We start from the raw sequence: 12,259 nt of genomic DNA, 5'->3' as shown, positions 1-12,259 counted from the left end.
GTAAATTAGACAATGATATAATTACGAGATTAAGAACCACTAACCTCTTGAAAACACCTCTTGAAAACGTTGCACAAGTCCTCCTCAGAGCAATAATCCATGGCTGCAATCTTCTACTATGATCCTAGTAAAACCTTGGACGAAATTGCTTTGAGTGAGCAAGAACAATACAACTCGAAAAAGTCGTTATTTGGTGAAAAACGTCTTCCTTATTTAGACTCGTTTTTCAGCCAAAAAGGGCACCGAAAACGTGTAAGATTCTGCTTGTGCAAGTAGAATCTTACTCTAACTCTAAAGGATGACTTTTCCCCAAAGTCACTTTTTATCCCAAGTCAGTCTAGGTTTTTACTAGGCATAGCAGGGACCACAGAAATAATAAGAGGCTACTAATTATAGTATTAATTCGAAAATTTGGATGAACTAATTCTTACTATAATTAATTGCAATTTATTCCAAATTCACCGGCTGGGTTTTCACATGAAAACTTATAAACTTACATAAAGAGGTATCATCAAACTCAAAACCGAGTCATGGATTCTATCAACTAATTATTATTTCACAAATGTTATTCGTTATTGTCCAATCTATTAGGCATACATTAACTATGAATAGAATTGTACCTTTTGATAAATCAAAACAATAAACAAATCACATTGATTATAATAATTATATCAAAATTAGGAGTATAAGCTCATTTAATGAATTAGAGAAAATATCTTTTATATATTCAGTACAAAAACATCTTTTCTCAACTTGGTCCGTTCAATATACACCAAATATACTAGCACAAGAAGTCAGAGTAAAACCACTCTCATAATCAAGATAAATTATACCACAATCTTGTACTACAATCATCAAGATATTTTGCCCAATAATATTTCTATTATGAAGATAGTTTATTAATTATGAGAACCGACATCTTCTGTGTGTGAGCCTCAATACATTAAATTGTCTACTACATAACTAAATGACACACATGTAACAAATAATCTATTTAAAATAGTACTTTATTGAATTGAATAAATTAAATAAATAATTGTTCTATAAAAAATAAAAACACTCTAAACTGCATGGCTAATAGTATATCCCAACAATATCCTAAGCCAATGGCACAGTTGTGCTTTGCTTCACAAAGCCACTAAGAGTGTACTTTTTAGGTCTTAGTTTCTGTTATGGCAGAAAACCACAAAGGAAGGGAAGAAGCAAATTAAATGATATCATAATGTTCCATCATTGCTAAGAGGAGAAACCAAACTAGAAAGCTGCTCTTTTTTCCACTTTTTGTCAACAAATTTCACAATTTGTTCCCCTTTTTATAGTTCTGTTGTTTACAAGTTAAGCTAAAGAAAGTATATCAGACTATGAACAAGGCTAGATACAAGAGTGCTGCCTACCTTGCTCTATACAAAAGGTTACATGAAAACTAAAACTCGAGACTTTCTTAACTACTGGCTGCAAACTAAGAACCGACTTTCTGAATGCAAACCAAGAGCTTTTGCTAAGCTAATCACATTCAGCGAGGCTGCTGGATGCTGCGGAAGCTGTTCCTTGAGCTCACAATCTTGGCTGGCTTCTCATAGTACATTGGAGGCGCAACGGGGGATCTTGGTGAACGCATAGTTCTTATCAGTGCATCAGAAACATTGGGTAAACCTGTTGTCAAGGGGGTAAATTTTTATGAAGGAACAATCATATGAGAATAATAGTAACAACACCATTGACTAAACTGGAAGTTATGACAAGTAATTGAAAGAATGAGAGAGACAGTGCATACCATATTGCGGAATTCCATTGACACCATAGAGAGGTGACTTAATTCCTTGTTGCCCACTTCGGGATGATTGGAGAAATTCCTCAAACTGAGCTTCCATGTTCAAGATATCCTCATCCACATTAAGATCAATATTCTCCGGAAGCAAATCAGCAATATCGTTACCAGCTCCATATTGATCATTACCATATTCCTCTCCCTGGTTCTGGCTCATCCAATAGTCATGGAACCATGTTGAAGTTGTCACCAAATTCCACCATTCTGGTGAAAAGTCCTCCACTTGGCGCACAAACGAAGGAACAAAGAGGGGCGCATTTGGATTCAACGATGATCTTCCTCCAGAAACTAATGCCATAATGCTTTTTTTCCAAAATTGCTACCTGAAGTACAAACAAAGTAAACAAATTAGGGTACGACTCCGAATACAAACATTCAAATCATCAACAGAACGGAAATAGAATTTCTTCCTGACCTAATAACATCTAACCTCAACAATCAGGTTCTAATACATAAATCAAGCTCATGAGCAAATTTATCAAATTTAACAAGATACAAACAGAAAACTGATGTCCTTGAGCAACATAGGATTCCCAAACGGATAAATTTCAAAGAAAATTTATTAACATCCAGTATAATCTCTATGCAACAATACTATTTACCACAGGTTACTACACAGCCAAAGCAATAGTAGTCACAGACATGGGTTGATGCAAGGTTTTGTTAGCCTGAACCCTAATCGCAATCATTTTTTGAGGGAAAATACATTTTTGCACAAGGTTTGCACCCAATGCCACAGAGGAGTAACTAACACAAAATTGGTTATAGACCATAACTTAATTGAAGTCACATGGACAATAAGTAGCAACTAATACATCACAAAATTGCTGATACAATCCTATATACGATCATTTTATCTTCTTCAACATATTACAAAGAAAACATCTACAATCCTTTTAGATCTACTCAAACAATAATTTTGGCCTTTTATAATAAATTCCCTAAAAGTCCTTGTTTTTGGGAAGAATATCCCTTCACATCATTTAGGCATCAAATAGGGACGACGTTTACCAAAATGAACACGCTATTGACTCAAATTGACTAAATAAAATGCATCTAAAACAACTAAATAAGCAGGCACATATCACAATTGTTCGTAAATATCAGATATATTCATCTACCAGCATATATAATTATTCAAAACAAAAGCAAAAAACATATTACATCAATCCAATAAATCATTTTATAGAAAAAGTACCAAAATTTTCAGATTGAACAGATCGACAGATCAAAAGCCAGAAAAGTCGAAAATTGAACGCTAGAAATTACATTACAAGATTCAATGGCGATTTTACAGTACCTTCAAATATATGTGTTCGTTGAGCTACAGAAAGGATTTCGTACACGTAAGAATTCTTATCTTCAGCGGAAGACCTGAGGTCTTTATAGGCAGATTTATAGGCAGAAGTACCAAGCCTAGCAGGTTTGGAACCAAACGTAAGGTTTGGATAAGACCGAGGCAGCCCACTGATTGACCTTCGAGAAGACTGATAATATACCAATAAAAATATTCCAGATATTCTTTTAGTAGCCAATCGGGCACCTCCGGTCAATTATTCCCATAAACCGGTCAATGCACAATAAACCGAGTCGACTATTAAATTTTTTACATTTACAACGACAACATACCCAATATTATTCTACACCGTGAAGTCTGGGGAGGGTAGTGTGTACGTAAACCTTACCCCTGTCTTGTGAGGATAGAGAGATTGTCTCCAATAGACCTTCGGCTCAAGAAAGTATAAGCACCACATTAATGAAAATAAAAACAAGAAGGGACAGTACCAAAAAGTCATATAAAAGCAGAATAAAAACAACAAGATAGTAAGGTGATCAACAATGAAAGAAGACAACAGATAGTCATAAAAATCTACTACCAATAGAAAGCGAGATTGCGTGCTAATACTACTGTTATGAACACTCTACACTACCTACTCTACTACCATAATCCTCGACCTCCATACCTTCCTATCTAGGGTCATGTCATCGGTCAGCTGAAGCAGCGCCATATCTTGCCTAATCACCTCTCCCCACCTCTTATTTGGCCTACCTCTACCTCTCTGTAAGCCCTCAAATGTTAACCTCTCACACCTCCTCACCGGGGCGTCTGTGCTCATCCTCCTCACATAACCAAACCACCTAAGCCGCGCTTCCCGTACTTTGTCTTCAATAGGGGCCACACCCACCTTGTCGCGAATAACCTCATTTTTGATCCTGTCTAATCTGGTATGCCCGCACATCCGTCTCAACATCATTATCTCTGCTATCTTCATCTTCTGGACATGAGCGATCTTGACTGGCTAACACTCAGCCCCATACAATATCGTAGGTCTGACCATCACTCTGTAGAACTTACCCTTAAGTTTCGGTGGCACCTTCTTATCACACAAAACACCGGACGCGAGTCTCTATTTCATCTATCCCACCCCAATACAATGTGTGACATCTTCATCAATCTCCTCATGCCCCTGAATAATAGACCCAAGGTACTTTAAACTTCCTCTCCTAGGGATGACCTGTGAGTCTAGCCTCACCTCACTTTCCCCTCCTTGAGTCTCGCCACTGAACATACACTCCAAGTATTCTGTCTTGGTCCTGCTCAACTTGAAACCTTTAGGTTCCATGGTCTGCCTCCATACCTCTAATTGCGCATTCACATCATCTTGCGTCTCGTCAATCAATAAAATATCATCTACAAATAGCATGCACCGCGGAACTTCCCCTTAGATGTGGTGCGTCAGTACGTCCATCACCAGAGCAAATAATAAAGGGTTGAGTACCGACCTCTGATATAACCCCATCATAATTGGAAAATGATCTGAGTCACTACCCACAGTCCTCACTCAAGTTTTTACTCCATCATACATGTCCTTAATCAACCTAACGTAGGCAACATGTACACCTCTGGCCTCCAAACATCTCCACAAAACCTCCCTCGAAAATTTATCATATGTTTTTTCTTAGTCGATGAACACCATATGCAAGTCCTTCTTTCTCTCCCTATACTGCTCCATCAATCTCCTAACAAGGTGGATGGTTTATGTAGTCGAACGCCCCGGCATACCCAAATTGGTCTCGGCGATAGACACACTCCTCTTCACCCTCAGCTCTACCACTCTCTCCCAAACTTTCATAGTATGGCTAAGCAGCTTGATACCCTGATAGTTATTGCAATTTTGGATATCACCCTTGTTCATGTATACATGAACCATCGTGCTCCACCTCCACTCTTCGGGCATCTTCTTCTTTCTAAAAATGACATTAAATAACCTAATGAGCCACTCCAAGCCTCCTGCCTTGCACGCACTCTTCCAAAACTCCACCGGAATTTCATCAGGCCCGGTCGCTTTGCTCCTGCTCATCTTATGCATAGCCCCCATCAACTTCATCAACTCTAATCCGCTTATAATACCCAAAGTCACAACAACTCCCAGAGAGTTCCAAATCACCGAGTACAATGCTCATGTACCCCTCCTCGTTCAAGAGACTATGGAAGTAGGTCTACCATCTCCGACGAATAAGTCCCTCATCCAACAAAACTCTACCTTCTTCGTCCTTGATGCATTTTACTTGGTTCAAGTCACGCGCCTTTCTTTCTCGTGCCTTGGCTAACCTGAAAAATATTTTATCCCCACCTTGGCCCTCGAGTTCCTCATACAAATGACTAAAAGCTGCAGTCTTGTCCGTCGTAACTGCTAGCTTTGCCTCTTTCTTAGCCAACTTATAATTCTCCCTATTCGCCATCTTCTCTTCCTCATCTACACTTTCCACTAGCTTCAGATACGTTGCTTTCTTGGTTTTTACGTTTCCTTGCACCTCTCCATTCCACTACCAGTCTCCCTTGTGACCACCAGAATAACTCTTTGAGACCTCTAATACCTCTCTCGCTGCTTTTCTAATGCACTGTGCTATCGTAGTCCACATAGAGCTTGCATCCCCACTACTCCTCCAAGCCCCCATAGTCAACAGCTTGACCCTGAACTCCTACACTTTAGATTCTGTCAAGGCTCCTCACTTGATCCTATGTTAGTTATACGTCGCGCTCTTCCTCGTAATCTCAAGGTCCATGACCAGGAGCTTATGAAGGGCCAAGAGGTACTCAGTGGGGATGACCTTGCAATCCGTGCAAAGACCTTTATCGAACTTCCTGCAGAGTAAATAATCAATTTGAGTCTCGGCCACCGAACTCCGGAAGGTGACCAAGTGCTCTCTCTTCTTTGGGAAACTCGAGTTTGCTATCACCAAATCAAATGCTCTAGCAAAGTCCAACAGAGACGTTCCTCCTCCGTTTCTATCTCTAAAACCAAAGCCACCATGCACATCATCATATCCCCTAGACGTCGCTCCAATGTGGCCGTTGAAATCTCCTCCTATGAAAAGCTTGTCGGTATGCGGGATACCACGCACCATCTAATCCAAATCCTCCCAAAAACTCCTCTTGACTTCCTCATCCAAGTCTGCTTGGGTACGTACGCATTGATTATGTTCAAAGTAAAACCTCCAGCAACTAGTTTAATAGATATCAACTTGTCATTCACCCTCCTAACCTCCACCACTAGTTCACGGAGGTCTTGATCAACCAAGATATCTATCTCGTTCCTGCCCCTACCCTCATAGAATACCATAGTTTGAACTTGTCCACATGCCGCGCCTTATCTCCTACCCAAATAATTTTTAGGCTGATATTAATTAAACAGTGTAACAACGAAATATCTATCTAAGAAAGCTAAAATCTCAAATTATAAAAATATTTAGGAACTCTTTCCTTATACATAAAAGATTAATTCATCGAAATAAAATCGAGAAAAATTGTGAAGAAAATGATACTAATTTATTCAATTTACGAAAATATCATTCATTAAACTTCACAATGAGAATAATGGACAGTTTAGAAGGAAGAATAAGCCCAATATAATCTTAGACTCTTGAAATTGTGCACATCTCAACATTTTCTTGTTACATATTTTAAATTTCTTTTACTAGAAGAGTCATATTTTTATATATCGTGACAAATTTTGTGTATAACTAGTGGTATAGTAATGATAAATTGTTTGACGTTATTTGTTTACTAATCTCAAATCAAGACTATCAAATAAACTGAAAAGATTTGGTATTTATCTCAAAATATATCAAGAAACTGATGAAAATGCTTAATTCAGCATAATTGATAGGGGTTTATCTAAATAAAAATTTATTAGACTGTAACAGAAGAAGACAAAGAAGATTAACATAAGATCTCCAACATGACAAGGGAACAAATAAAAATAAAGATTAAAGAGCAAGAAAACCTCATGTCAATTTATTTAAGGTAAGGATTCTCGTCTTAAGCATTTGTTGCATGTCCTTATTGGTAATGTAGTAGTACATTATAAATATTCTTAAGCACGCCTTATTTTATCAGAATATTACCCCAATAAAATAATCAAATAACTTATTTTAAAAAAACTTATTCAGTTAAAAACATCCTGATTTAAATTGTAATATCTTGAGTTTGAATAATTAAACCTCTATCCCAAATTAGAGGGTGTTTGGATTGGCAAGCTAGTCAAATTAGTTTTTAAGCTCTTTTTAGATTTTTTTTTCAGTATTTGTCAAAGTTAAAAGTATTTAAAATAAGTTTAAAACTGTTTTAAATGAGTCAAAAGCAATAAGTTGAGCAACCCCAATTTATTGGTTTTTGACTTAAAAGTTATTTCTGCTGAAAAGCCACTTTATTTAATCCAATCCAAACAGGCTCTTAGTTCAGATCAGTGAATTTTTTATTGGGATTTTTACACAAATAGCCGGTCATATTAATTGTTTACTTTTTCTAGCCATATACACAGATTATATATTGATTATATACAATTATACTCATGTAATACATAAATTATGCATATATTATACATTCACCGGCTATTTTTAGTTTATCTGGGCGAAACAATCAAATTTATTGGGAACAACTCGGAACATGAGAATAAGGAACTTGAGTCAACCATACTTAAAACTTACGGGAATATCATAGAATTTATTTCTAAACGAGTAGTTTAGCCAACATATCTCAAATTCGTCCCTTAATGATACTACAACGATCACTAACTAAGCAACTTCAATCTACAATAAATAACATCCAATGAGACCAATATTAATAACAAATTTCATAATTTAGGCCATTTAGACATTTTATCAAACACCTAGTAGGCATGAATCTCTACATCTTTTAACCATAAAATTAGTTCATCCAATTACTATTATTTACTAATAATTTATCCCACTATCATTCTTAAACAATTCATAAGGTGATGAGCGGCTATTTGGATTAATTCTCTTTTTTATTCCGTATCACGCTCCAATTAGACCTGTCACGTTACAATTTGGAATACCATACCGCATTTCATGACAAGCACCGGTTCACAATTGGACCCGGTTTTTTCATATGCCGGTGACGGTGTATATACCGGCTAGAGGCAGCAGACAAAAAAGCAGCCGGTAAAGTGATAAAAAAGCGTGTACAGGTGTTCATAATTGACTTGATAATGAACCGCTTGTGGGGACCATTTTCTTGGACATGTTAATGTGATTGAGCTTTTTCATAATTGTGTAGCCATATTGTTTTATGATCAACGGCTGATAGATGAGATTGTTTTGATCAAACGCTGGAAAATGGTTGGAGTAGTTATGATGATGTATTCAAATGAATGGTTCAATGGGACCCACTGCTCAACTCAATCCCTTATAATTCGCGTCGTGCACATGGCTGAGTAGGTCGGCATAAAATACCAGCCAAATCCATTCACAGGAATTCCAAAAGGAATGACTAGTTTGTTGGTTCCATTTATAATTATAATTATAATATAGGTTGTTCCATTATTGAAAATTATAAAGAAAAGCATGAGGCCGTACATGCTATCTTTTTATCTTTTAAAAAATAGCACAATTAAGGGCCCGTTTGGACATAAAATTTGGTTGAAGATTTTTCCAAAAAGATTTTGCTTTTTTTCGAAATCAACGTTTGTTCATAAAGTTTCTAATTTTCACTTGAAAATATATTTTGAAAATTTTCGAAAATTTAAAAAACTGTAAAAAATTATTTTTCAAAATTTTTTCACTCAAATCACTCACAAAACTTAAAAAGCAACTCAAACCAAAATTTATATCCAAACACAATTTTAAATTTCAAATACTATTTTCACGTGAAAATTATTTTCATCATTTTTTCGAATTTTACAATTCTTATGTCCAAACGCCTACAAAGAAATTGTTGTATTGAAAAAAGATCAAGAAACTAAAGGCTTAGTATGATCACATGTTAGGAATCTTGAGCAAGAATAGTGCCTTAAATGTAGTGATGGCACAAGATTCCATTTATCCTTAATTAAATGTCTTATCTTAGGAAAGCAACAAAAAAAATTATCTTAGGAAACACTTCTTCTTTAGTGGTTATGCAACTCAAATTTAAATTAATCGTGGTTCAAAACGAGTACGGAATATCGGACCAGAAATAAAAAGTATATTGTCTTGATAGTACATATTGTCAAGATCATACATTCATAATACTACTTATTCAAATCCTATTATTCTATCAACACAACCGATGTGTTATTCCGATCAGAAACATGGACAGTTTTTTTTTTTTTTTGGAAAAAGCAATGAGCAAAAGATCTCATTTTAGCTTCAACGATGACAGCACAAAAAAAAAAAATTAAAATAAAATAAAGAAGGAACATTTGCTTCTCATTTATATGATCTGTGCGAGTTTATCCAAAACAGATAATATCACTATATACGGGTAAAATCGAGCTCGAGGCTTGACCAAGCTACTGGAACGACGATTGAATGAGAATCGAAGTCACGAGTGAAACCGATCCCGATATCGAAGCTCAGAGATCCGACATGATCAGCTAAGATCGGAATCAAAAGTGCTATCGAAGCCGGTCATCAAGACCATCAAACCTGCCTTCGAGTTTGTCGAAGGCGAAACAGGTCCCGTTCTTAATGGCCTCGGAGAAAGCTCCGCCAGCTCGGCCGACAAGGGTCCATAACTTTTGCCACTAGCTGATTATTATAGCATAAATCACGGTATTAGTGGAGAAGGTGGCCAACGGTCAGAAAGGCCCATGCTTTTCTATAGAATAATGCCAAAAATGGGAGATTTCCCCCTATAAATAGAAGAGACTAAGTTATTGATAGGGAGGACAATACACTCATAAGCAATATATTGTTAGCTTTCATTCATTTCTCTTTGTCTCTCCAAATTTCATTATTATTGGCTAAAGAGAAATCAATCTCATAAGGCTCAAGGTTTGCTCAATTTGCGAAGGTTGTATCTATCTTTTTATTGCTCATTTTTACGTTAATCTAATTTTTTCACCTTTGTATCAAATCATAATACGTATCTTTAGAACTACGTATAAATTTAACTCTATTCATTTTTTGGTAAACAGTTTGGCGCCCACCGTGGGGCTAAGGATAATAGTGGTTATTTGGTACGAATCTCTATGAAACACACTATTTTACACTTACTCTTGGAAATGTCTTTGATTTCAGGCTGAAAAATAACGAATTCTCAATTAATGGCCCTACCTATCGACAACGAAACTGGCCTTCAAGATGAAAATAACAACTTAACGCCCGGGGGCGAAAGACCACTTGTCAATCTCGTTGGAGCTCGGGTCGAAGAGCCAATAGACGTTAATTCACATGTGACCATTGAGGCAAACCAACGTTCCGACCCTGAAAATAACATTCAAGGTGGAACTCGATCTGCAGCTCGAAATACCCAAAATGCTGAGGAAAACAGAATAAGCTTGCGTATGATTTTCGAAATGTTGCAAGCTCAACAAGCAGCAATAGCCCAATTGTAAAGCCAAACCCACGCACCAACCAGGCTCGAGCCCAGTCCACCCCAAGAAGTCACCCACAAAACAGGGCCAGCTATAGTGATATCGAATGAACAAGAATCGGGGACTAATCCCGAAATTATTAAGATGCTCGAGGAACTGAGAAAACGAAAAGAATCAGGAGAAAGGAAGATCGAAGCAAATGACCAAAATGTGGAAACTTATAACTCTAGGGTTGATCAGATCCCGGGGGCACCGCCGATATTGAAGGGCGTGGATTCCAAAAAGTTCATGCACAAGTCTTTCTCCCTGAGCGTGGCTCCAAAATCGATCCCCAAGAAGTTCCGCATGCCCGAAATTCCTAAATACAACGGAACGACCGACCCCAACGAACACGTCACCTCTTACTCATGTGCCATCAAAGGGAACGATCTAGAAGATGACGAGATCGAATCTGTATTATTGAAAAAATTTGGTGAAACCTTGTCAAAGGGAGCAATGATATGGTATCATAACTTACCGCCTAACTCTATCGATTCTTTCGCTATACTTGCAGATTTTTTCGTAAAAGCACATGCCGGAGCCATGAAGGTCTAGACCAGGAAGTCGGACCTTTTCAAGGTAAGGCAAAAAGATAACGAGATGCTAAGAGAGTTCGTATCTCATTTCCAAAACGAACAAATGGATCTACCACCGGTCACGGACGATTGGGCTGTACAAGCTTTCACTCAAGGACTGAACAAATGAAGCTTGATGGCTTCACAACAATTGAAGCAAAACTTAATAAAATACCCTGCTACTATATGGGCCGATGTGCACAATCGGTATCAATCGAAAATCAGAGGCGAAGATGGTCAATTCGGAGTCCCTTCGGAGTCTATTTATCCATCCAGGAACCTCAAAAGAACCAAGAGAGACACCGATCGCAGGCCAGGGTCAAGCAGGGATCGATATCAGCCATATAATGAAGATCGGAGGAGCAGCGAACCCGGTCGGAACCATGTGAGAAACGAAAGAAGAAATGATCAAGGTCAAAATAATCAGGGGTCATGACCAAAAACGACTTTGACAGGCCCATCAGGCCTAAAGAAGCACCGAGACTTGGAACGTAACTCACCTAAAAAGTGATACTACTGTTGAGGTACAATCCCCATTCGTTTCTCTTTTTGATACTTCAAAACTAACAATTGTAGGTAACTTAGAATAGCGGTTCGGTGTTAAATGTTACGTCATCAGTAACCGAGGCTTCTCTATCTGGCCAACCTCGAATACTGGGGGGCGTCGCCCTCGGATATCACGCATGCAACAAAGAAAAAGATTTACGCTAAAAGGTCCTTGAGAAGACAATATTATTGTATGGGCCAAACAGTCAAATGAACTGTGCCCGCGTAGATTGATCAAGCCTTAAGCATAAAACATGTACACATGTAAGATTATTTCACACAATAATGAAAAGAGGTCCCTCCAAGAATTTATTGCATCTGATTTCTATGGATATATTAAGCCTAAGGACTACATTACTTCGAGTTCGAGAAAACACTCACTTGACCATTAAGCCTAAGGGCTACATTACTTCGAGTTCGAGCAAACACTCACTCGACAATTAAGCCTA

At 37.5% G+C, this 12,259-nt stretch overlaps 1 protein-coding gene across 3 annotated transcripts in view; it reads right to left on the bottom strand.

Moving 5' to 3' along the window:
- Positions 1 to 1,245: 1,245 nt before the first annotated feature.
- LOC104091000 (protein EARLY RESPONSIVE TO DEHYDRATION 15-like) overlaps positions 1,246 to 12,259 on the bottom strand; it is a 132,036-nt gene continuing 121,022 nt past the window's right edge. Inside the window, exons 1-3 of one of the 3 annotated variants that reach the window (XM_009596241.4) lie at positions 3,129 to 3,289; positions 1,775 to 2,151; positions 1,246 to 1,653 (exon numbers count right to left, since the gene is read on the bottom strand). In XM_009596241.4, coding sequence (XP_009594536.1) covers positions 1,514 to 1,653; positions 1,775 to 2,126 — 492 coding nt within the window. In that variant the 5' untranslated portion in view covers positions 2,127 to 2,151; positions 3,129 to 3,289 and the 3' untranslated portion in view covers positions 1,246 to 1,513. Of the gene's footprint in view, positions 1,654 to 1,774; positions 2,152 to 3,026; positions 3,096 to 3,128; positions 3,290 to 12,259 lie in introns of those variants that run through there. The other 2 variants (XM_009596242.4, XM_070194913.1) reach the window with 2 other exon arrangements.

This window comes from Nicotiana tomentosiformis, chromosome 2 (assembly GCF_000390325.3).
Source record: "Nicotiana tomentosiformis chromosome 2, ASM39032v3, whole genome shotgun sequence".
Classification (NCBI taxonomy): domain Eukaryota; kingdom Viridiplantae; phylum Streptophyta; class Magnoliopsida; order Solanales; family Solanaceae; genus Nicotiana; species Nicotiana tomentosiformis.
This window is presented reverse-complemented; position numbering and strand designations above follow the sequence as displayed.